This window comes from Cervus elaphus, chromosome 11 (assembly GCF_910594005.1).
Source record: "Cervus elaphus chromosome 11, mCerEla1.1, whole genome shotgun sequence".
Taxonomy (NCBI): domain Eukaryota; kingdom Metazoa; phylum Chordata; class Mammalia; order Artiodactyla; family Cervidae; genus Cervus; species Cervus elaphus.
In genome coordinates this window covers 82368012-82394824 of record NC_057825.1, presented here as the reverse complement: position 1 = coordinate 82394824, position 26813 = coordinate 82368012, and the positions used below count along the sequence as shown (strand labels likewise).

The 26813-nt window shown below is 44.0% G+C and overlaps 1 protein-coding gene across 1 annotated transcript in view; it reads left to right on the top strand.

Annotated features, from left to right (window-relative positions):
* GALM (galactose mutarotase) overlaps window positions 1-26813 on the top strand; it is a 62138-nt gene that overhangs the window by 18002 nt on the left and 17323 nt on the right. The window contains exon 4 of the mRNA XM_043918205.1: window positions 4441-4522. Within this exon, the coding sequence (XP_043774140.1) occupies window positions 4441-4522 (82 nt within the window). The remainder of the gene's footprint in view (window positions 1-4440; window positions 4523-26813) is intronic.

Below are 26813 nucleotides of genomic sequence, written 5' to 3'. Positions count from 1 at the left end.
TCTTTCTTTCATTTCATCTTTTTTCTTCATCATTGTCACTATACTTGAATCACTTTGGCATGATTTCCTACCACAAGCTGATGTTCACAGCCAGCTAGTAATCCCTAACATTTTTATACTTTTTTGGAGTTTGCTGGTGATATGCTGATTTTTTTCTAGAATCTTTTCAAATAGCATGAGCTAATTTGTTCTTACATAATTTCCAAAGCTCTTCCTTTGAAAATAAGAAAGATGGTTCTTCACTTGCTCATTCCTTATGTTCAAGAACCATCCTTCTTGAGATCTTAAACAAAATAATAATAATAATAATAAGACAAACATGCAGAAGCCATAAAAGACTCTGCAGTCATAAGCATAAAACCCCACTTTTAAAAATAAGTTCAGAAAGAAACTTCACAGAAATAGCACAAAATATTAATGGTATTATGTGGGTAGCAGATCGTGGTGGTTTTTCACTATTTTCCACATTTTGTAACCAAGGGGGTGGTCTAAAGGAATAGATTGAGAAATAGAGAAATTAGGTGTGAAGTATTACATCTGCCTGTGTGTTCCAATGAAGGACACAAAATGGGGATGTAAGGTTCACTAAGGCTCTTTCTGTTTACCCGAGAGGAGGACCCTCCTGACCAGAATTTTCCACCCTTCCAATACTACAAGGACTTGGAGGGACAGGTATTTCTAATTTTTTTTTTTTTCCAGAGGCTGGATAGTTTCCCAGATCACAGACCCCACACAGAAAAGCGGTCAGGGCGAACTCCCTTGCGTGTGCTATCTTAGAAAGTACAGCTCAGATCCACAGCCAGTAGCTTCACGAGTGGGGCTGGGTGAGGGCCACCAGCCTTTGGAGCAGACACGTAAGTGTTGCTGGGCAGTTAATCAGCCTGGGGTCAAGGGGTCTCTCTGAATTTTCAGAACATCTCTTGCCCCACCGGAAAAGTATTATCGTGTGTTTTAAACCCTCCCCAGGAAAAATAGCTCAAAACTTAATATTTAAAGCAGTCAACTCATCATGTATATTTTCTTTTTGTTTGTCCTTTAAATTTAATAAGCAAAGTTTTGTCCTACATAGGGGGTCAAGCTTTGACTCATCACTTCTAAGTTTGAGTGTTGAAGGCCTAGAGACAGGAAAGCACGGTGTTTTTCAAAGAATGGAAAAGGTATGTAGATTGTAGATTAGTTGAGGGTTTTTTTTTTTTTTTTTTTTGGCTGTTCCTTTCTTATCTAACGCAAAAATGGGTGAACTTTTTTTAAAAAACAAAACTGAAACTTTGCCTTAAGAGCTATGAAAGCAGGCCTGGGGCAATTTGAGATGAAAAGCAATAGTTATGGTTCTGGTATGTCTTTGTAGGTATGTTATCAAGGACCCAATTTCTTCCTTCATTCCATTCTGCTTTTTCAGTGTTATGGTTTTTGTCTTCAGGCTTATCCCCTCATAATTACAAAATGGTTGCCACAGCTCCACGAGTCACCTTTTCATATAGTCACATCCAGAGATTTTTAAAAAAGAACCTACTCTTTTTTTTTCATATCTCTAATGTTCCATTTTTAAGAAGAAGCAAAACTTTTTCCAGAAGCTCCTCAACAGACTTTCCTCACATTTTGTTGGCCAGAGTGTGTCTTATGCTCTGCTTAACCCAATCACCAGCAAGGGAATTAGACAAATCAAAGTTTGCTCTCTGGGGCCCAGGTCGGGGTCCTATCCCTGAATATATCCTCATTATAGAATGAATCAACTAGTCAGTATTCTGCCAGGGGAAAAGGAGGGTGTTTGCTAATAATGGAGTTAGATGGCTTTTGGGTAAGAACCAACGGTGTCTCTCTTGCTAGAGGTGATTAGAGTTGAATTAAGGTGATGGTCATGGCAATGCACAAAAAGGTCTTTAATGCCCCCATCCAAGCCATAGTGAGCTCTAAATGGTTAACATTTTTAATACAAATAGTAGCAATCAAACAAAGTTAACAAAAGCAAACACTGAACTCAGAGATGGGCCTCAGTTCTGTTTGTGACTCAGCATTCCTTGCCAAGTTTTCATCAGCCTGGAAAAGAAAATAATCCAACAGTAATATTCCACTAGAGGAGACTTTGCATTATTCCGAGTAAGAGAGTCATAGACTGAAAAGCATGCTTTCTTTACTGAAGGAGTGTTACTGCTGTTTAGTGACTCAGCAATTAAGAGAGTGGGTGCCTAGTCAGTGTTCCTTTCTTTCTCCTCCCAGACTTCTTCTCAACATCTTGGACTCAATTTATTGGTCTGTGATTTTCATATGGAATCATTTTCTTCCTGCCCTAGTGTTAAAAAAAAAAAAAAAAAGTAAAAGGAAATTCCTAAGACACTCTATTCATAATAAAAAAAAAAAAAAATTCAAAGCAACTCAGAAGTCAATATTAACAGGAGAACAGATAAACAAGTGATATATTCATACAGTGGAATACTACTCAACCTTGAGGTGAGCATTGAACAAATAATTAGAGCCAAGGAAAGAGTCCCAAATTCTTCCTCAGTCCGGGGGGCCTCTTGGGTGCTCTCATAGCCTGAGGCATGAGACGATGACACAGGGAGAGTCACACAGGAGAGAGACCCTTCTAGGCTATAACAGCTGTAGGCAGCGATGCAGGCCACTACCATCTTGGACCTGCCTTCCCAGGTCAGGTCAGGGATGAAAGGAGTGGCTAAGAAGGTGTGGGCAGAGGCCTCTGCTCCAGCCTTGTCTCCCGCCCACTCCTACCCCTGACCACTGGACAACCCAAGAGAGTCCTAGTTCCTCAGAAACAGAGCCTCTTGGTAGTGTAAATAAACTAGTCTCTGTCGTGTGTAGACATCGATTCTCATGGCCTCTAAAATCTTGGCCTTTCTCCTCAGGATGACTCCATTTGATTGTGCGGCCGAGGCCATCTCACCATAGAGTCTGTTTTCAGTTTATCCCCAGAGCGCACTGCCTCTCTCTGCCTACTTCTCAGGAAACTGCAGGGCCTTCAATTTACCTCGGCTCTGGGTTTCTCAGCCTCAACACTGTTGACATTTTGGGCCAGATAATTCCTCGATGTGGGGGTGGGGAGGCTGTCCTGGGCGTGGTCGGCTGTTTGACGGAATCCATGGCCTCTTCCCAGAACTACTTCCCCAGGAGCATGACTGTCCCTGGTCATGACAATCAGACATGTCTCAGGACACCTGTGGGGCAAAATCATGCCCAGTTGAAAACAACTGGTGTAGTTTACTTTTGAGCATTCACTCAGCAAAGCCCTCAGCTGCTTTCCATCCCACATCTTTTGCTGGGAAGCTCTAAAACACTGCTGTTAGGGCTTCCCTGGTGCTCAGTGGTCAAGAATCCGCCTGCCAACGCATCAGACACAGGTTAGATCCCTGACCGGGGAAGATCCCACATGGTGCAGAGAACTGAGCCTGCACCACAGCTATCGAGCTCTAGAGCCTCGGAACCACAGTCCTGAGCCTGTACGCCACAGCTGCTGAAGCCCGTGCGCCCTGGGGCCTGTGCTCTGCGACAAGAGAAGCCACAGCAGTGAGAAGCCCTCGCACCGCAACTGAAGAGTAGCCCAGCTCTCTGAAACTGGAGAAAAGCCCGTGCAGCAGTAAAGACCCAGCACGGCCATAAATAAATAAATAATTTTTTTAATTAACTAAAAAATACTGCTATTAAAATATAATCCTTCTTGTTAGAAGCATATATGTGTATTTTCTAGTTTGCAAGCACATTTGACTAAACTGTTCCCCACGAGAACCCTGGACAGAATGAGGGCATCAGCCCAGTCTTATGCTGAAGGAAGTGAGATTCCAGGAGGTTTAATGACTTCCCTGGGCCACTCACTGGGAGCCAGGATTAGACCCCAGGCCTTTCTGACCACCAACTGACACTTCATGTACCAGCCTTGGACTCTGCCAGGAGGGCAGGCTGTCTTTATGGAGGAGCTGGGACCCCAGTTCTGACTCCCAGTCTTATGCTTTGTGGCAGGGAGTGGGGGACTTCTGGGTGGGAACTAGGCCAGAGAAGTGGTGACATGGCCCACCCCTAGTGAGCCTACAGGCAATGCTTTGAACACCCAGCACGTGTGTTACATGTCACTGACCCTTGCTCTTCTCTTTGCCTGGGATGTGAGGCGAGCAGAAGAAACCCCTCTGCTAATAAGTGAAAACCCTAAAGGCTTTCAAACCACCGTTGTCTATCTGACTTTTCACTTTCATCATTCCATTCAGAAAAGTCATGCTGGGGTCACCCTTGAAAGCTTCTTTCAGATGTATCGGCTAATATTTTGAGCCCCTACCTACCTAACTTAAGTGAACTTATTAGTCGTCCTCATCGGTCAAATGAGATTTCTAAAGTTTTCATCAATACTTGAAATCATTTCTGCAAGAGAAGTTGTAAAGCAAATATATAAGACTGAGCATTAAATCTTCATTTCTTTCTCTACTTTTTCTCTCCCAGGGTTCCCCAAATATATATGACCATGAAGTCACTATAGAAGCTGATGCTTTTTTGCCTGTGGATGAAGTCCTGATTCCTACAGGTTGGTGAATTTAAACCTTTTATAGGAATGCAGAGCTGGGGTGCAATGTGAGAAACATTAAAACTTCATTTCCCTAAATTTATTTCCCCTGTTGGCCTGACACAATGCCCATAGTTGCCATGATTAGTCATTTATTTTGGGTAAGGTTGGGAGACCATGTACTTAGACGATCAAACCATGACACTTTTGAGAGAGAAGGAATGCTGTTAATAATTAAGCCACGGTAACAGGCATATGCTGAGATAGTCCCAAAGAAACTGGGTCAGATGATCATCCCAGCTGAGCCTTAGACTTCAGAAGGTCTCCACTAAAGTGTCAATCTGTTATTTCTTAGCATCTTAGCAGAAGGGAATTTACCTAAGCATTACCCTACAAATGCAGGACCCTGAGAGAACTTGTCATGGTTTTTGACAGAAGAAGAAAAGGGTGGGATGGCGTGCACCTTGAGTAGGACAAATGAGGGTATATCACCTCTGAAACACAGGGGAATGGCATGGAAGAAGGAGTCCTGCACATCAGAAGGGAAGGTGAGGTGTTGCCAGAGAGGAATTTCGTGGGGGGGGGGGGGGGTGTATCTGTGTGTTTGTGTGTCTCCTGGGTTCTGAATTGAGGTCACCTTGGTTATTATTATTTGGGATCAAAAGTACCTTGGTTCAATAGGCAAATCCATAGAGATAGAGAGTTGATTAGTGGTTTCCCAGGGGCTAGGGACAGAGGAGAATGGGGAGCGATAATGAGTATGAGATTTCTTCAGGGATGAAAGATTCTGGAACTGTATAGTGGTGATGGTTGCACAACCTTGTAAATACACTAAGCATTCCTGAACTGTGCACTTTGAAATGGTATGTGAGTTATCTCAGTTTAAAAAAAGAAAGAAGGAACCTTGGTTCATGTGTTATCTCTAGGATTGACAGGTGTAATTTTGTACTAGATCATATGTGTACCCCCATCTGGCTCCAGGGGACAGATGGATGACAACAAGATGACTTGCAGGGGTACTGTTATTTGTGGCAGGTTATAGAAATTAACTTGGAGTAATTACCCCCAAAGCAGTATGTACATATTCTTATTTTGTTAAAATCAGAGATAAGGTGAATGTTAAAAGCATCATCAAAGAAATCTAAAGTAAAAGTAGAGGATGAAGGGAAGGCAGAGCAGAAGTCTAGAAAGACAAATGCTTTCTTCATCAGCTCCCCTGATTACAATTTTTTAGCATCACAGAGTTGAATGTTTCCCTGGCTCCAGGGTTTTTTATATTTACCTTGGTCTGATAACCTGTGTTATCTGATATGGACATGGCTCAATAGGTAGATGCAGAATTATTGCATTGGAACTGTTATATTGTGAGCTGCAAGGGAAAAATAGTGGCAGCTACTGTTGTGTGACTGACAAGAAAATGAGGTAAGCAGCTTACAAGCGAGGTAATGAAATAAGGGCATATTTCTTTCTGTATATTTATAAAATTTTATGCTATCCTACTGAGTTTTGATCAGATGAAAATCACAAAAAAAAAAAAATGCCTAATTCATGCCAGGTAAAGATTATTTGTCATGATTGTAAGAGATAATTGTGGCCAAGCACAATATAACTTAACAAGTAATCTAATTGACCACGTAAAACTCACATTCATCACAGTTCTGCACTGTAAGTAGCTTTAGGTCAAATTCTCCCCTCTGTACTAATCCTGGACACCGGTGAGGCTGAGTAGGCTGTAAAAGCTCTGAACTTTCAGGAGGCAAGAGCCCAGGTTCCAGTCTTGGCTTGGCTATTGACTGGCTATGGGACCTTCAGTGCATGTGTAATACTTTAATATTTAAACTCTCTAGACTTTTTTTTTTTTGTAAATAGGATGTTGAACTCAATCAGGGTTCATAAATTTTTATAAATCATACCCATAAATATTATTTTAAAAAATTAGGGAGATTTATCTCAGGTTGTTCAACTTTTCATTTTGCCAAGGCTAGAAAGCTGTTACAAATACAGAGCTATTAAAATTAATTAGGAATATATGCATATTATATTTTGATTTAAAAAATTTAACTGATTGGGATAATAATAAGAAGCAGAGTTAAATAGGCTACATTAAAAAAAAAAAAACTACCATTCATAGTCACCGTTTTTCACAAAAGAAAGAATATATTAATACCACAAAAATGGGAAAAATTTAATCTTGGAATAAAGAAGGACCTTTTAAATTGAACTTATCTTACTTTGTAAAAGAATGTGGCAACTGATTATCCAAATCTATCTTAGTTTTCTGTGGACCAGTGAAAATTTTATCGTGTATTCATGATTGCCTGTGCACTCAATTGCTTCAGTCATGTCCAACTCTTTGCTACCCCATGGACTATAGCCCACCAGGCTCCTCTGCCCATGGGAATTTCCTCGCAAGAATACTGGAGTGGGTTGCCATGCCTTCCTCCAGGGGATCTTCCCTACCCAGGGATCAGACTTGTGTCTCCTGCCTTGGCAGGCAGATTCTTTTTTTTTTTTTTTCTTTTTTTTTCTTAACTCTGTTTTTATTTTATATGTGCATCTCTTTTATGCTAAAAATCTTGGTTTCTAATAGCATCAATATGTTTTGTTTATTTGCTTTGTTCTGCACTTAAAACAGTTGCAAAATTGCAATACTAACATTACTATATTGTCAGTATAACTGACAATAATATTATGAATTGAAGTGATATATGTGTGAAGCTTTAGATTTCTTTGAAGTAATTTTTTGTCTCTCTTGAGCAATTTATATGATACTAAATTGAATTGCCTAAACCCTAAAGAGGATGAAGAATTTATCCAGTGGCTTAAGAATGTGGGTGTTGTGCTCAGAATAATATTGACTGTGAGGCTTGGCCCTTCTAGACAATTACTGCTGTGGAGCTCCCACTCTTTGCCCTTCCCCCTCCTTTTTCCAAATTGCTTTTTGAAGGATTTCAGGGTTTCCACTGGGGAGGGGTGCACCCGTGGGGATGCACTCCTTTCTCTCACTTAGAGGTTCTGTGGTCACCAGCTTCCCCGACCCAGGTTGTGATGGTTCATTTTGTGTCAGCTGGACTGGGCTCTGGTGCTCAGTTGTTTGGCCAAGTATCAGTCTAGATGCTACTATGAAGGCATTTAAAACATATTTATTTGGCTGTGGCAGGCAGATTCTTTACTGCTGAACCACCGAGGAAGCCCCATACTCATGATTAAGAACCAACAATTGGTCTATAAAGTCACTTGTAACTCTTACATTCTGTAATTCTATAAGGCTCTTAGTATAACATTTTACTGCAATCTTCACATCCTTCAAATTTTTTAGAACTCTATTACATAAATAAGTTGCAACAACTTCAGAGCTCTTGAAAAATTTGTGATTTTCTATTACATAATCATACTTTAGCTGTTCCCTCATAGATTATATCTGTTTGCCCAGTGGCACTTAAACTGAAATTATAGGGATTTTTTTTTCTTCCTTCTTTCTCAGAAATGCTTAGGAAACAGCTATTGTTCCTTTGGAACTTCTTCCAAAAAGGGCGGTAACTTCTATTCTCCTCCTCAGTGATGTAAGATTTCACATGTCTGGCCAACTTTCAGCCAAGAAGAAATCTGTAGGAGCTCAGATTACATCTCTTTTTTAAACTTTTTATTTTATATTAGAGTATAGCCAATTAACAATGTTGTGATAGTTTCAGGTGGACAGCAAAGTAACTCAGAATACATATAAATGTATCCATTCTCTCTTATCTGACTCTTAACATTACCCAAAAGCCCACAGGCAAGTGACTTAACTGAGGCCAGTCCAGAGTCATTTGGTCATTCAGAAATGCCTCCCCAATTTTGGTAATGATGGTGGATTTTGAGGCTCTGTTTACCTGGCTCTGAAGATGATGGACTTCAAAGGGTGAAGATTAAAAATTTCATGATAGTTTCTGCTTTTGTTGTGGGAGTTTGTTATATGGTTTAAACATTCAGAAATATGTTTCTTCTTAGAAAAAAATTTTTCTTGCCCAATATGTGCTTTTATTTATTTTTTTTCCCATTTATTTTTATTAGTTGGAGGCTAATTACTTTACAATATTGTAGTGGCAACTTTACAAAATTTACAATTTTGCCATACATTGACATGAATCACATGGATTTACATGTGTTTCCCATCCCGATCCCCCCCACCTCCCTCCCCACCCCATCCCTCTGGGTCTTCCCAGTGCACCAGCTCCATGTGCTTTTATTGTACCATGAAAAAAAAAAAAGCCTCCCCAGTGTAGCTGGGCTCACCAGAAATTGACTGGTGGAGGAGTCAGCCAGAATATTATCCACTAACCTGGAAAATAATGTCAAGATAGATGTAATTCCCAGATAGAAGAGATGAGAATGAAATAAATCTTGGAAGGGCACGTAGAATTTTGCCAGGTAGTGAGAAGGAGAAAGATGTTTTGGATGGAGATGAATAAGAATGGGCAGTGCAGGAAACAGCAAGACTGTCCCCAGGGAAGTGCTCGGCTTCTGAAGCATTCAGGGCATGCTTTTGGTGGCAGAAAATTATGGATGGATCAATAGAGGTTTGTGGGGGCCAGGTCAGATCTGCACCAGGCTCTGGTACGGCTGTAATCCTGGGTTGGCCCTGGATGACCCTAGGCTTGCCTGGGGTTCGTCAATCTACCCAGGGCAGACTCACAGGTGTACCAGGTATTCAGCCAGAACTGGGCTGCACTGAACCCCAAGCCCACTTCCTTGAGACAGGCTACAAGAAACCTGTTAGACCAGCCGCACTTATTAAGAGTTCTGGGAACTGATATACAGTAACTAGAGACGGCAGTCGTGTTGAGTCAAAGGAAGATACTGTGTACCTGAGAGATGAGGTGAGGGTTTATGATAATCATGGCTGGCATTTCAGAGAGCCCTTTATAAATAAAGAGTCCATACCACAACCCTATAACCAGGTTCTGCTCATTTTTCTTATTTAATGGAGGGTGGGAACTAACACAAGGAGTTTGAGTCACGTACTGAGGGGCACTCAGTTAAAGAGCAGTGAAAGGCTGGGGATCAAACCAAGGCAGTCTGGTATTAAAACTGAGGCTCTTAACTAGACCTGTATCCTACAGATGGTTAGATGTCAAAAAATGTTCTGGGAGATGGGAAAGGAAGAAAAGAGAGGGAAAAAAAGAAAAGTAAATGAATTTCTTGACTATATAGACAGACAGGATCACCATATAGCCAAGAAACAGAAAGCTAGGAACTAAATAAATAAAGCTTTGGATGGTTGTCAGTTCTCATTCTTCTGCCACCTTTTATACAGATGGCCTCCCCACTTCTCTCACTATTTTCCTTCCCGTTTCTCCTTTTTCTCAGTTTATTTCTGCTTTTCTGCAAAGAAAACAGAAAACAAGTTTGTTCAAAATATTTACAAAGAAAAAAGAGAGAGAGACAAAGATAGAAGCCAAGTCTCCATCTTTTGTGGCTCTTAATTTATATTTGTTTTTCACCTCCTTCATGAAAGCTGTAACCTGAGCTCTTAAGGGAAATGCTGATGCAGATCTAAACTTTGGGGGTGTTTTACCTTGGTTACAGACCCTCAGTAAATAACTTTTCAGGTAATGGGAAAACCCATTGTATGAGAAAGTAACACCTCTTACTGTACAGTAGTTGTAATACTATGGCTGAGCTAGTCAGTAAAAAGGAACTTTCCCCCCATGTGTGTTTGGGTAGAAGTAAAGTCCTGTTCTCCATTTTGTTTTTCTCAGTCTTACTGATTGGGTGTTATTACAGAGAGAGGAAAGGAATACTCTGACAGAGAATTTCAGGGAACCAAAGCAAGCATAATATGATGAGATCCCCTCATCTTAAACTTATAGCCGTGTTTATTATTTTTTTCTAATTTTATTTTTGGCTCCACTGGGTTTTCGTTGCTGCATGAGGGCTTTATTCTAGCCGCAGAGTCTGTGCTTCTCATTGCAGTGGCTCCTCTTGTTGCAGAGAAAGAGCTCTAGGGCACAAGGGCTTCAGTAGTTGTGACGCACAGGCTTAGTTTCCCCACGGCTTGTGAGATCTTCCTAGACCAGGAATCAAGCCCGTGTCCCTTGCATTGGCAGGCGGATTCTTAACCACTGGAGCACCAGGGAGGTCCCATAGCTGCCTTTAGACCTCTACTACAGGCAGGGCGCAAGGACCTCCAGCAACCTTGGGCAGCTGTTCTACTCCTGCCTTTCTTCCTGGTGACAGTTTTGGGAGGACATATAAAATGTCTTCAGCCCTTTCTGTCAAAAAAGCATGGAAGACAACAGCCTGCACTATGTGGCCTCTTCATTCTTCCCCTTTCTCTGCTCTGGTAGAAGGCTGTCCTTTTCCTCAAAGCCCACCAGAAATGCCCCAGCAAGTGTGAGGCCTGGTCCTTGCTCACAGACACCTCTCTCCTGCACCAACAGGTCTCTGCAAGGCTGAGAGCTCATTTCACCTGTAGACCAGGAGCAAAGCTGCAGCTCAGCTGTCAACGCTGGGTTTGCATATCAGCAGTTCGTGGAGCTTAGCTTCTTCTGAGCAGCTGTTTTTCTCCACTTAAAAAAAAAAAAATGTGCAGCCCATATAGCATTTGCTACTGCTTAGGATGGGCACATACTCTGTTACCTGAGGCATCTTCAGCTATTCTTGAGAATGTTTTTGATGTTGTCGTCAGGGCTGTCCCTGCAGTTTCCCAGAGGTGAAACTCCTAGAAGCTGTTTACCAGGAAAAACAGGTGGAAGTCCACAGAGACCCAGCACTGACAGGTCAGATATTTAGCTTCAAGGCTTGAATCTGGTATCCTGCCCTGTGGCAACAGGAGGAAACCGGTCCTTGGCGCCCTGCTCAGGTTCTGAGCCCGCTGAATGTGAGCAGGTGAGAAAATTCAGTCCTTCTTTTCTCCAGGGATTAATTCATTCCCAGGGCTGTAAATATTATATTTCATCCTTTTGCCTTACAGAACTGTGAGACTTGGAGGCGATCTGGGCCACCTGCCCAGCAAGACTTTATGATGCATACAACATAGTGCAGAACTAAACATGTGTCTTTATAGGCATTTAGAGCACACAGCTTTTTTTTTTTTCTTCTTCTAATTTTGCTATTCTTTACTCGTAGTTGTAGATAAGGAATTAAGTTAACAAAGTGAATGATTTGATTTGCCTCTTAAAGTAACATTAGTAAAGACTCATCTTCTTCTCTTCCTTGAGATGTGATACTTTTCATTTTTATAAAATGAAATCCACCCTGTCCCCCAGCCCATCTGTGTTCACTTGCGGTTCTTGCTGCTCTCCATTTTTGAAAGCTTCTTCTAAAATTACATGAAAGCAACCCCATTTTGACAAAATTAGAACTGGTAGGAAAGGCTTACCACGAGGCTGCAGAGAGAAGCTCAGCAAGACGTTTGTATTTTATTTCAACCTCTCTGGGTTCAACCTACAATTCAGTTGATTTTATAATTACTTCCCTAGGGCAGGTCTAACTCTCTGACCTGGAGAAATAACAAATTCCAAAGTAGTGTCCTGGTTCAAAGATAGTGCAAATGAAGACTGTTTTGATCTATGTGTTTTAATCTGTGCAGAGCTTCTTACAGAAAACTCCTTTGGACTTTATGTAATTCTAAAGTAATGGGTATAGTATTAGTTTCAACCCTCCATCAATAGATTTCCTCTTACCTTTTCATACTACCTCCCAACCCCGCTCAATATCATCGTCAGGTCCTACTGATTTTTTTTAATAAGGCTTAATCTTTTTTAGAGAAGTTTTAGGTTCACAGAAAAATTGAACAGAAAATACAGATATTTTCCATACCCTCTATTCTGACATATGCATGTTACTGTTGTTTAGCTGCTAAGTTGTGTCCAACTTATTCAGCCCTGAATATTCATTGGAAGAATTGATGTTGAAGCTGAAACTCCAATACTTTGGCCATCTGATACAAAGAACTGACTCCTTGGAAAAGACCCTGATGCTGGGAAAGATTGAAGGCAGGAGGAGAAGGGGACGACAGAGGATAAGATGGTTGGATGGCATCACTGACTCGATGGACATGAATTTGAGTAAGCTCTGGGAGTTGGTGATGGACAGGGAAGCCTGGCATGTTGCAGTCCATGGGGTCACAAAGAGTCAGACAAGACTGAGCGACTGAAGTATGTCCAACTCTCTTGCTACCCCATGGACTGTATTCCGCCAGGTTCCCCAGTCCATGGAATTTCCCAGGCAAGAATACTGGAGCGGGTTGCGTCTCCTGCATTGGCAGCTGGATTCTTTACCACTGAGCCATCAGAGAAGCCCCACATATGCATAACCTCCCCGTTATCAACATCCTCCACCAGGATGGTGCACTTATTATAATTGATAAACCTACACTGACACAACTTTATCACCCAACGTTCACAATTTACATTAGGGTTCACTTTTTTTTTTTGGCGGTGCCGTGCATCTTGCAGGATCTTAGTTCCTGCAGTGGAAGCAGATTCCTAACCACTGAACCACCAGGGAATTCCCTAGGGTTCACTCTTGTGTGGTGTAATTCAGTGGGTTTGGACAAAGGTATAATGACATGTATCCATCATTATGGTATCATACAGAGCATACTCTAAAAATCCTCTGGACACAGTATTAGCTCCAACCATCCATCAGTGTGCTTCCTCTTTCCTTTTCAGTCCCTCCCCCCACCTATCCCCATGTTGTTAGTCACCGGAGGATTTTTTAAAACTTTTGTTCATTTATGGTTGTGCTGAGTCTTCCTTGCTCCACACAGGCTTTCTCTAGTTGCCGAGAGGGGGGCTGCTGTCTAGCTGCAGTGCGCAGGCTGCTCGTTACAGTGGCTTCTCCTGTTGTGCAGCATGAGCTCTAGGGCATGAGGGCTTCAGTAGTTGTGGCTCCTGAGTTCAGTATTTGTAGAACCTGGGCCTAGTTGCCTTGCTGCATGTGGGATCTTCCTGGACCAGGGATCGAACCCGTTTCCCCTGCATTGGCCCGCCAGGGAAGTTCCAAGGTCTTGATGATTTTTAACAACAAAGTATTTCTTGAACCCGTCTCCTCAATATGTGTTACTGAGTCCTGGTGTAGGCTATCTTTTCTTCTCTAGATCAGTGCCTGGCTTATATTACAAACTTCATAAATTGGGATCAGTGAAAGAACAAATGAATGCGGACAACAGTTCTCTAACCAGGCGGTGAAAAATCTCTCTAGATTTGTCCTCCATCTAGTTACTAAAGTTATCTAGCCAAAATGCAAATCTTACTTTATAATACTTTCCAGTTTAAAAAAAAGTTTTACATGGCTCCCAGGCCAGACACCAGCTGCTTCCCTGGTGCCTCACTCACGCCTCACACTGTTTCAGTACCTCCCTCCCAACCACTGGGACCAGCTGATAACCCTTCCTTGCTGCACAAACCCCCACTCTCCTCAAGCCTCCCACTTCCTCCTTAGAAATATTTCCCCTACTTCCTGGAAACAGTGGATTCTTTGTTGCTCTGGGGGTTTTGTAATGACATAATCTGTTTCAGAGTTTATGTGCCCAGGCTTATTTTCCTCTCCATTAAGCCTACGTCTACTTCAGATATTCTATCAGGATTTAGTAGTTATAGATCCAAAGTAGGGAGCTAGACGGGAGTTTCAGGTTGGGTTTCTTTGGCTTGAAGCTAGAAAACTTTATCTATGCTAAACAGAAAAGTGAAACCAAGAAGTAGCCACCCTGCACATGCTATCAATTACTCCTTCCTTTCCCCATCCCTGTGGCTCAGATGGTAAAGAATCTGCCCACAATGCGGTCACCTGGGTTCAATCCCTGGGTCAGGAAGATCGCCTGGAGAAGGGGTAGACTACCCACTCCAGTATTCCTGGGCCTCCCTGTAAGTGGAAAGCCAGAGCATGGTGTTCTGTCTGTTACCCTCAGCTCTGCAGTTCTGGAGACTAGCCCCTCCAGGTCCAAGGCTGTCCCCCAAGTTTCTCCTCCCATGCCCTGTCACCAGATGATATCACGTACTAGGTGCCAGGTACAATACAGCCGTGGGGAAGGTAAAAGGCTGAGCAAATTAGATATACCCAGGCTGTGTGGAGAACATACAGCTATGGACATAGCACAGGTCGCATCCCCAAAGAAATAAAGTGAAAGTGAAGTCACTCAGTCATGTTCTGAGTGTTCTCATTCTCTGCGACCCCATGGACTGTAGCCCACCACGCTCCTCTGTCCATGGAATTTTCCAGGCAAGAGTACTGGAGTGGGTTGCCATTTCTTCCTCCAGGGTATCTTCCCGACCCAGGGATCAAACCTGGGTCTCCCGCAGTTCAGGCAGACACTTTACTGTCAGGTCTTCCCTGGTGGCTCAGACCGTAAAGTGTCTGCCTACAATGCGGGAGACCCGGGTTCAGTCCCTGGGTCGGGAAGATCTCCTGGAGAAGGAAATGGTAACCCACTCCAGTATTCTTGTCTGGAAAATCTCATGGACAGAGAAGCCTGGTAGGCTACAGTCCATGGGGCGGCAAAGAGTCGGACACGACTGAGCGACTTCACTTTCACTTTACTGTCAGAGTCGCCAGGGAAGCCCCTAAATAAGGCTACAGTTAAGAAAGTACTTGAATGACACTAACGGAGTAACACTGGTGCATCGGGTCTTATAGACTGTTATTTACCCTAGAGCTGTTTTGTCTATGACAGATCCCTCCTAGAGGGTACTCAAGGAAGCTCAACAGTAGAAACTCCAAGGACCTCTCCTGGCAGCAACAATACCCCCCGAGGGGATGTGTTACTGAATCCCACTCTATAAAATGGCCCAGGAACAACTTTATGAGATCCAGAATAACTCCCAAAGCTACTCGTGTTCACTGCTAGAAAATATCACTGCTACAAGATTGGCAAGCATGAGTCAGCATGGTGAAAATTTGGCAGGAAGAAAGCTCAGAAATAGCGCTTGGCCAGACATTGTATAACTCCTCTGGAAAGTTCAGACTAACATCAAGTTAATTTGTCAGAGGGGGAGTTTGCTAGAACTCCGACTAACACCCTTTGAAAGCTGATGGTTTAACAGCCACCCCTCTGCCCTCGGAGGTCTGGACAGAGGCCTGACTCTCGTTTATAGCTGGCGCATAGCAGTCCTTAAGAGGTCATTCTGAATGGGATGAAAGGTAGCTGTGGGTCTGAGGCTAACTCAAGCGAGTTCTCAGAGCAGACTTGTATTCAGTTCAGCTAACATTGGTAGAACACCTGTGGACTGCTACGTGCTGCCTGGGGTGCTAGCCAGAGAAACAGTATCTGTGCTCTTGAGAAAGCTCACAGGGAATGGAGACTCTGATGTAGTCAGGGCAGTGGTAGCAGTGATGCCCATGGAACTAAGGGACCATAGAGATAGGCTTGGAAGAGGCGTTCTGGATATCACTCTGAGCTTTGGGAAGTGTGTCTGTGAGGGTCTAGCAACAAGGAGAGTAAGAGTACTAAGCACAAAATGTGGGAGTGGGGGGTGGACTGTTAAGTCAAAAGCTACAGAGACAGTTTGGGCAGGGTGGAGGCTAGGGTGGGGCAATTTTATGGTGCAAAATGTAAGGCAGCACTCACTCTCATGGCCATGAAGGTGCAGGGTCAGCACCCGAGAATGAGTGTCTCCTTAAGTTTTGAACCCTGGGTCCTTGATTGCCTCACCCTGCTCCCAGCCTGGTAGTTGAATATAGTCACCATGGGCATTCTGTGCCATCCTAAGGAGCTAGGATTTTATCTTTCATTCCTGGAAGACTTTGAAGCATTTAAGTCAGGGGATGGACCTAGCAAGACTGGCATTTTACAAATATCACCCCAGTCACTGTCAGGATGGGGCTTGACTAGAGACAGAGTCTGAGGTAGAGTCTATTTCAGTAGTCCAAGTAAGAAATAAGGATGACCGGAACAAGAAGTCAGATGGGAGAAGTGTAGTCTTACAATATTTAAGAGGTAAAAGTCAGGAAGCCTGAATGACATGTGGTAGATGAGGAAGCAGAAGGCTATAGGATGGCGTCTGGGTTTCTAGGGCAGCTCCTGGGCAGCAGAAATGGAGATATTAAGAGATATTAAGTAGCACAGGATAAGGAGGAGGAGCTGGCACAGGGCTGGAATGAAGGAAGGGAGGGGCTGGGGGAACTGTGGATTTGGTCTCAGGGATATTTGAGGTTAAGATGCCTGGGGGGCAACCAGGTGGGGATGTCCAGCAAGGATTTGGACGAATGGATAGGTTAGGAGAGAAATGAGAGCGGAGTGCAATTCAGCATGTGTTTTGTAGATTAAGCCGCATGGATTTCCCAGGGAGGAGCCATAGACTGAGATGGTCAACGGGTCTGAGGGCTGAACCCAGGGGAACTGGAGGCCACCACCAAATTTATTTAAAGTGCAAGAAAGACTGACACTAATGGCATTGAGGAAGATGGTCAGAGGAAGAAGGCGAAAAAAAGAGAAAACGTACCCAGCAGTCTTGGAGTGCCCGGCCACGTCAGTTCCCAGAGAGGTCCTGGGAAACCTGGGTGGCGTGCCTGGGTTGTAGTGACTGGCACTGCTGCCCTGTTTCTCAGAGTGTGAGGAGAGAAGGCAGGCTGACAGCTGGTGAGTAACTGGAAATGAGGCGAGAGGGTCAGGGAATGTAGGCCAGTGAGAGGTTCCCAGCTAAGGCAATGTCTAGATACGGCATCTCGGGACCTCCCTAGAGAGTCTCATTCATTTGCTCGAATGTAGAGCCAGGGAATCTGAACTTGTAAAAGCTGCCTAAGTGAGCTCAGGAAGCCCCTGGTGTTGAATCTGCGTTCAAACAACTCGAAAAGAGGGAAGAGGATGCCTCCCTAAGATGGAAATGCAGGATCAAGGAAGAGGAGGGCTTTGGTGGGAGAGGAGCAGAGCTGACTGAAGAGGACTGAGATGTTTGCAAGTGCTGCTGAGAATCCAGGAGAGGACAGCGACTCTGAAATTGTGGTGGGTTCAGTTGTTTCTGGGGGTTCTCTCCATCTCTCTCAGTAGCTGGAGATAGAAGCAGAGAAGGTGGATTGTGGGATGATCCCTTGTTGCATTTTGTCAGGAAGGAGGAGCAGGAGGAGGGGCAGGGCGTAAGGCCGGACAGCGAGGGTGTTACTGACCGAGTGGCTCAGGTCATAGACAGTGGGCCCGGGCAGGTGACAAAGGATGTGAGCGCCCTGACGGATACCTTGAAGACCAGGGGAACACGTTGGTGCTCGGGAGGAGAGAGGGTCTAGCAGGAAGGCAGTGGGTGAACTTCAGCACAAATCCCCAGATACCATCCAGATGAAAGTCTGGGGTGGAAAAATCCTTTGCATGAACAGGCCTCACACAGGCCCATCTGTGAAGTGTAAAATTGCCTTCTCACCTGAAAAATGTCATGTGATGCTGTTCGGCATTTTCTGCTTTAGATGGCATGGAATATCCAGAAGCAGTGCCCTCCCCCACTGTAAGTCAAGATCAAAAAGTTCTCAGTGGGGAAAAAAGAAAAAAAAAAAAAACAGCAGTAGCATAAAGCTGCAAACTCAAAGCAATGGCAAAGGAAAGAGAAAAAAACCTGTAGCAGAGACAAGCTTTGAGGTTGTGTGATCTATGAAAATTTATAGAAATGTTACCTTAAAAAAAAAATCCCAAGGTGCTTAACTTGCCAACCACTGGAATGAAGTCCAAATTCACACCGAGGCTGTTACTTTTAATTATCATTCTCTTTATGTCATTTCCTAAAATAATAACGGGCATTCTAGAGATGACTCGTCAAGATGGCTTAATTAGATGTCAGATGAGTAGCTGTGCCCACAGGCCCCATTACCGCTGGCTTCCTTATGCAGATTTGGCTGACTGTTCGGAACCCGACTGAAGTTATAGACTTTCACTGGAGCGGCTTGGGCTGGAAGGCACAGCTGGGCCATCCCCACGGAGACCAGACTCCAGGTCTTCCTCCGGCCCCACCTTTTTTTCTTTTTCTTTTGGAGACGGAAGCACAGCACACGTGAGCCCGGGTCTCTCTTAGGTGGTTTCCACATCCCTGCCTTTCACCTTTAAAGTGCACACGGGTCACCTGGTGGACTTGTCGATGACTCTGACTTGGTGTGGGTGGGGCCTGTTTCTAACAAGCACCAGGTGATGCCTGCGCTGATGGTCCCTGGTGCTTTGAGTAGCTGTTGAAAAGGCTCTACACAACTCTGTGTAACCTCCTGTAACTTTTGTTGCTTTCCCCACCCTGGGCACCTATTTCTGCTCATTGACTCCTCTTCTCAACAATCCCGAGTCCTCCTGCTACCCCTTAGCTATCTCTATACCCCACTCTGCTCCAGCACTTCACACGTTAATGCTTTTTAAAAAAAAAAAAAAATTTATTTATTGTTGGCTGCGCTGGGTCTTCATTGCTGCCCGTAGGCTCTCTCTAGTTGTGGTGAGCAGGGGCTACTCTCTAGCTGCGATGCTTGATGCCTTCTTCTGTTGTGGGGCATGGGCTCTAGAGCATTCAGGCTTCAGTAGTTGTGGTGTATGGGCTTTGTTGCCCTGCAGCACATGCATTCTTCCTGGACCAGGGATCCTGCCTTGCAAGGTGAATTCTCAACCACTGGACCACCAGGGAAGACCCAGGGCCTCTCTTACAAAAATCCTTTCTTTGTAGCTCATTCTGGAAAGCCATTCTCTCAATCAATGGCTTCCTTAGGTAAGACAAGCTGAGATTTTTATTTAAAAAAGAAGAAAGAGTTAACCAGATATCACAGGGTGCCCCCGAAGGGAACAACTTTCTGCATGTGTTTGTCACATGGGCCATTGTACCTATAGCCCTGGAATGTCCCAGCTGGACAGGACCTTATCTTCTCCAACCACCACTCACCTGTCAAATATTTGAATCTCAGAACTGTTGGCTTTGCTGACACTGGACAGGATGCTCACTGCCCATCCTGGGCCAGCATGTCAGAAAGGCCTTCCTGATGTTGAGCTGAAATCTGTCTACCTAGGGCTGGCCCCCACCTGGCTTAGTTCTGGGCCTTGGGTCCCTAAACAGCAGGCTCATAACTTTAGCAGGCAGCTGTCCTGTCACTTCAAAGTCATTTCTTCTTGAGGCGGAACATCCTCAGGTCATCCTGTGATGCCTCTGCTGCAAACAGTAACAAGAACTGTCAACACCTCATTACAGTCTTTACCTAACTTCCATCGAACTGACTGCCAACCACATCCTTAAAGTCATTTTCACACCTACTGTGGTTTAGCTACATCTCTCCTTGGTTGGTGGTTCAGTCGCTAAATCGTGTCTGACTCTTTGCAACCCCATGGACTGTAGCCCGCCAGGCTCCTCTGTCCATGAGATTCCCCAGGCAGGAATACTGGAGTGAGTGGGCTGCTGTTTCCTTCTCCAGGGGATCTTCTGACCCAGGGATCAAACCCATGTCTCCTGCATCACAAGCAGATTCTTTATTGCTGAGCCACCAAGGAAGCCCACGTCTCTCCCTTAGTCAGTAATAATTGTACTAACTAGACTTAACCTTTATGAGAGTTAGGATAATATGATGGTTAAGAACCACCTGCTCTGGAACCATACTGCCTGGGTATGAAGCACTGTACAAAGAACCATGTATTAACTGTTCTTAATCCTCATGACAACTTCATGAGGGAAGGGCTACAGTGTCCCAGTTTCACTAGTGGGGAAATAGAACTTCAGATTGTTTTGTACCTAGGATTAAGAGTTATAATCTAAACCTAGGTGGTATCCTTTGGTTTGGGTTTTTATTTTTCAGACACATGCAGGACTCTATCTGTTCTTGTTGTCCATAAATTTCATCTTGTAATCAGTGCTTTACCCCCCACTTTATACTTTCTTTTGGATTCCTGGTTCTGTTATCCCAAGTGTATCTGCCTTCCAGCTTCATGCTCTCTGTCATCGTTTGAGGAAAATACCTCCTGTATCTTCATCTAGATTAGCCACAGATCAGAGGCCGTTTGATGACTCCCTGCAGACTCTGCTCACTGAAGCCCGGATGCTTCATCCCTCCAAGCTCCCTGAGCCGCAGGCCATGTGACCCAGTCTGAGAAGCCAGTGGTTTATATTTGAATGCAACTGCGTTTGGTTCCTGGGGCGCGTGCTTCCTCTTTCCTTTTATGTCTCCACTCCAGAATTCTTCTGCAGGACAGAGAACTGCTCCCAGATTTGTAGCGTGTGAGATTATCCTTGTGGGCAGGGCCAGGTGCAAAGACAAAATAGAACTCCGGGCATGTAGAGTACACTGTCGCAGAGAGGATAATGACCACCTCTTGCAGGCAGTGAGACCGGAGCGGCTGGCCCTGTGTTTCAAGGCTGCCTGCCTCCAACTCTTCTAGTACAAACACAGAACTTCTGTGTTCAAACTAAGCCAAAGGAGGCTGAGCAGCTATAATGGAACCAACATTTCTGTGTTGGAGGAGCTTGGGGCAGCAGATTCAGGAAGAGGGAAACAGGCGTGTGCCTTGAAACTTAGATGGTATGTTTGTGTGGGGTGATTTGTGAGAAGGCGAAGCACTGATGGAGGTCAGAGGGGCTAAATCCCCCACATAAAGCCATTTCTTGTCACAGCCACTGGGTCACCTGACCAGAAAAACCAGACTGGTTTCTCCCCTCTCCTTCACAGGTTCTGTTCTCTGACCTAGGCTGTTCATGTAATTTGGCTCTCTGTGTTCAGTGACTGTTTTCCATGGTGTAAGAACGTCAGCCCACCTGTCCCTGCTGCTCTTGTTGGCTTCCTGTGAACCATGACTGTGGAAGCCTTGTGACTCTTGGTGGGGAGCAGAAGGCCAGGGGTTTCCTGTGAGCCTGGGCTTCCTGGTCCCCCTTTGTACTTGGAGCCTCTGAAGCAGCAAAACAAGCATGCGGGAAAATTCTTCTGCCCCAGTGTGTTCACCTTTTGAAATCCTCAAGCAAACCCCAAACACTGTATCTCTGTGTGGTCAGGTAGAAGGGCTGTCCCTCTCACGTCAGAGCAGTTAAGGGCCAGAGTCCAGTGGACGCAGGAGGGTTTGGGAAGGTAGTCTTGACCTTCCTTTCAATATCACCTTCCCAAAGCCTCCTGGATCAATATCCTCTGACCCTGGAAATGCACCTGCTCCTGGGCAGTAGGTCCCCCACCATGGGGCCATGAAACTTACGGGGCAGGCAAGGGAGCCCCAGCCAGAGAAATGGACTCAATTCACTGGCCTTAGTGAATTGAGTTCTTGGTACGACCATGAATGGCTATTTAAAAGGGCTGATTTTGACTCATCATGATCAGAAAAACACAGTAGTTAACACAGACTCAAACCTTGACTGCTTAGACTTCAATTCTCACCAGCTCCATGATGCTGAACAGTGTACTTTACCTCTGCGGGCCTTATGTGTAAAGTGGAGGTAATAACTGGACCTACCTCATTGGTTGTGAAGATTTAATGAGGTAATGTGCGTAAAGTGCATACAACAGTTCCTGGAATTTAGTTAAGAGTTTATTAAGTATTAGCTATTATTATGACCACCATCTGGAGAAGGCAATGGCAACCCACTCTAGTACTCTTGCTTGGGAAATCCCATGGACAGAGGAGCCTGGTAGGCTACAGTCCATGGGGTCGCAAAGAGTCGGACATGGCTGAGCAACTGCAATTTCACTTTTCACTTTTCACTTTCATGCACTGGAGAAGGAAATGGCAACCCACTCCAGTATTCTTGCCTGGAGAATCCCACAGACGGGAGCCTGGTGGGCTACCATCTCTGGGGTCGCAAAGAGTTGGACACGACTGACGTGACTTAGCAGCAGCAGCAGCATGACCACCATCATCATCATCATTGTCACCATTTACTGTGTGTTTAATATGTACCAGACACTGAGCTAAGCATATATACATGCCTTAGCTCATTGAATTAACCTTTGAAATAGGCATTATGCTTCAGTTAAGCCTCATTTGGAAAAAATGGGCATTTGGAGGGGTCAGGTAACCTGCACAAAGTTAAACGGGTAAGTCATTGGTGGAGTCAACATTTCTAGCCAAGTTTCCCTTACTCCACAGTCTATGCTGTTATTGCCCTTGGCTATGTTCCCTAGTAGCAACTGTACTACTACTCCACCATTTTTTTATAGCAAAGAAAGCCAGGATTAAATCCAGGCCTTTCTGACTCTAAAATCCATTCTGACATCTATTGAGTTTTCCCAACAAGTGAACGGGATGCTTCTGAAGCTGGTAATAATAATTGGTGATGATGACTCTGATATATCCTGTGACCAAGAGGACAATTTGCTTAATCAGCTGTCATGGGGGCAAGTTCCATTTTCTCAGATACATCATTTTCCTGCAGTTTCTTTGGGCTGTTGACTTGCCTCAGATTAAGACTAGCTTCTGTGTCCTTTCACATATTAGCTGTCCATGCTGCAAGAATATGGAGGAGTCATAAACAGTCTGGAAGGAGGCCCTGGTGTATTGCGCAAGGCCTTAACAACATTGCTACAGGAGGAATCTGCCAGGAGACACTCAGTCTGCATTTCTTGACTAAACACCTCAGGTTATGGGACTGCAACATTTCAAAGGTGCATTTTAGCGTCAGAGGGCAGCTTGTTTTGTGACAAGTAGTGGGATAGGCAGAAAATACTCACCAGGCTATATAGATCAGAGATTCTTAACCAGGCATGTATCACTGGACTTTGGAGGTTCTAGAAACATTGTGTGTGTGTGTATGTGTGTGTGTACATTTTCTTGCAGAGAGAGCCCATAACTTTTAGAATATTCTCAAAGGAGCCCATGATTCAGAGACACTTTAAAAAAACCATTGTTTTAGATTTAAAAATCACTAAGAGAGAAAGTTTCAAAAAAGAGAAATCTTTTTTAATGAAAATGCCAGTGCTCTTTGGAGGAAGTAGTGTACTTTTCTTTAGTACTGATAACTTAAAGACCATAATAAATAATTGTTCTGTTCTCTGTATTTCTGGAGTGTGTGTGTGTGACAGACAGAGCACTAACTATGTGCCAGGTGCTGGCCAAGAGATACAACCCCCTTCATGGCATTCTCTCACTTAAACATCACAGCACCTGGGATTTCCCTGCCAGTCCAGGGGTTAGGGCTCTGTGCTTTCACCGCCGAGGGCATGGGTTTCATCCCTGATTGGGGAACTAAGATCCTGCAACCTGCACGGTTCAGACAAAAACAAACAGACAAACAAAAAAAGAACAAAAAAAATCACAGTATCTGTATTTGGTAGATAACACTATTAGCTCCATTTTATAAGTGGGAAAATTGAATTTTACAGAGGAAAAGAAATTTATGAAGGTCAGTTGGTAAGTCTGTCTAAATCCTAAGACATCTTACATAGATTCATAAGTCAATGTATAGGACAAATCATAGAAAATAATTTTTGAATAACATACTTAATTTTTTTTTACTATTTATTTTTCAAAGGAGAAGAAATTATTAGAGAAAATATCTTCCCACCTACCCCTCCCCCAAAAAATTTTTCTAGAATGTCTGTGCTTCTGTTTTCTCAAAATGGTTTTTAATTGTTATTGTAAACAGGAGTTACTTGTGCTAAGGACTGTCTGGAGGGATTCTAGTTTTCATTGTGCACTTATGTTGCTGGGTTGTGTGAGATAAGTTAGAAAGGGGACCTGCCAAAAAGGAGAAGGCTAAAAAATGAATAAACATGACGACCCAGTGACTCCTGCAGTGACCATCTGTTTATCTTCTCAGAGTCAGGCACTAGGGCCACCAGGTAGTAAAAAGAGTTATTTCAGATGATGGGAAATTAAAAGCACTGCATTAAAATTCACCCCAGGTGAATTTTCTCAGTCAGTTACTGAGAAGAGTATTCATGTCCAGATGTTACACAGAACATCATTTCAGTAGTCAGTGTTTAGTCAGGAGTTCATAAGGACTAATTTACCTTCTGCTCTATTTCTTAAGTCTTTTGCCCCAAAAACTGTCAGAGCTAGGAGCCCATAGGATATGTGTAACATAACTGTCTTGCCTTCACCCCAAATAGGGACAACAAGAGTCCATCCCTGTGACAGATTTAATGCCTTGTGACAGAGATCTGGAATGTTAGAGAATCTTGTTTTCAATAATCAGATATACCTCATCTTGCAAGAATGAGGAGCTGTAGTTGCCAGAGTGACACTCACGTGACCACTCTTGTCATTCACAGGTGACAGTAGTCCGACACCTTTGTCATTAGCCAGTTCTGACTTACCTTTCCAGATTAGCCTCATGCCACACCTTTGGAAAACCTTTCCTGACCTCGCTGGCTGCACTAGGCTGCTGCTGCCACCTCCGTCAGGGTCCTGTGAACACCATACTCACTGCATCTGTCATACTCTCCTGTAAGGTTTTATTTTTTTGTCTGTCTCTTTCATCAGATTCTAAGTCCCATGAGGTCAGTTGTAGTTTTGTTTTAGTTTAATTAATTCACTAATTTGACTGCCTTGGGTCTTAGTTGAAGCACTCGAGATCTTTATTGGGTCATGCAAGATCTTCTCTTGTGGCTTTCAGACTCTCTAGCTGTGGCATGTGAGGTCAGTGGTTTCAGCATGCAGGCTTAGATGCTCCGCAGCATCTAGGATCTTAGTTCCCTGACCAGGGATCAAACCCACACATTACGAGGTAGATTCTTAACCACTGGACCACCAGGGAAGACCCCCTGAGGTCAGATTAATGCCTGGTACATAAAAGATACTCAAAAAAGGGTGAGCTAACAAATTTATATTTGTTTGTTCCCTGTCCAAAAGTAATTGCAAGGGTTAGTGTTCTTAAGGCAAAATCATCTAAAGGGACTTCTGACTATGTAAAGATAGCAGGGAGGGGTAAATTCACCTCCTGTTAGGACTTGTCAAGTGCCAAGAGGTGAAAACATCCCAAGGCAGTATACTAGTTATCTATCGCTATATAACACTTTATTATCTCTCACTGTGGTCAGGAATTTAGACAGGGCATATCTTGTCTCTGCATATTGATGTCTAGGACCTCTGTTGGAAGATGAGAGCCAGGATGGGAATCATCAGAAGGCTTATTCACTTGCCTGTCTGGCAGTTGATGCTGACTGTTGGTTGGAGGCTGTCAGCCAAAATACCCCTTTTGACATGGCTTTTTGATGCAACTTGAGTTGCCTTAAAACTTGGCAGCCAGGTTCAAGAGCAGATGTTCTGAGGCAGAGAGGACCAAGCCAAAGCCACTCTGTGTTTACAACCTGGCCTCAGAAATCACAGAGCATCACTTGTGCCACATTCTATTGGGTTAGGCAGTTACAGGGGTCCATCCAGGCTTAAGGGAGGAAACAAGACTCCGCCTCTCAGTGAAGGAGTGTCAACATCACATGTAAGCAGAGCCTGTGGGATGGATCTGTCCTGGAGTGGCCACCTTTGAAAAATGCAGTGTGCCACAAGCAGTCATGGGGAAAAGGCCAAGTTCCTATAAGAACCCCTCATTTGAGAGAAGAGATATGAATCAAGACAGATGAGTTTCACGAAGGGTGAGTTTTTCCTTTACTTCCAGAGAGCAGGTAATTATAACTCTCTCAGGAATGCAGATAGAGGAAGACTTAAGGCCTTACGACAGAGATCTGGAATGATAGAGAGTCCCGTTTCCACTGCCCAGGTCCACATTATCTTCTTGCAAGAATGAGGCAGCTGTAGCTGCTACAGTGACACCCCCATGAGCTCTCTTTGTAGAGCTACTCTATAGACTTGACCTTATTCCTGGCTCACTGTCACTCCAACAACACTCTTGTCATAATTCTTAATTATTTTATTATCCGTATTGATGATCCCTTGACCTTTCAGGTTCTTGACATCCTCTTGCAATGATCTTGTCCTCCAAGCCTTGCAGCTACTCACTCCTATGGTCTGTGGGTCATACCCCTGACTTTGTCACTACCTCTTATTGCTGCCTTCTATTATCATAATTTAAGATGTCTGTTTCAGCTTCAGTAATTCTTCAGTGCCACAAGAACTTGTAGTCACTTGATCCTACCATCCTTCCACTGTTCCTCACCTCCTTCCCTACTCCCTACTAAGATCAAAAGCCCCTTATTAGGATCACCCCTTTCCACATGCTCTCAATGCCCTTGCCCTCTCTTTTTCTTTGTGCTGTCCTAACAAAGCCCAACCCTAAATAGTCCTACCCCTCCATACTCTTTACAGTTGCCACCATAAAGCTAGTCTCACTCAGAATTCATGACCTCAAGTGGGTCATGCAACCTCAAGTGGGTCCTTAGTTGGGCCTGCAATCAGACTTTCCCTGAAATGGGGAAACAGAAGTACTGCCTCAAGACACTCCCCTGTCCCAGAGCTATAACTCCATATCTTTGGGTCAGAGCCCAGCATCTGCAAGGCATTGCTGCTTAGACCTTAGCA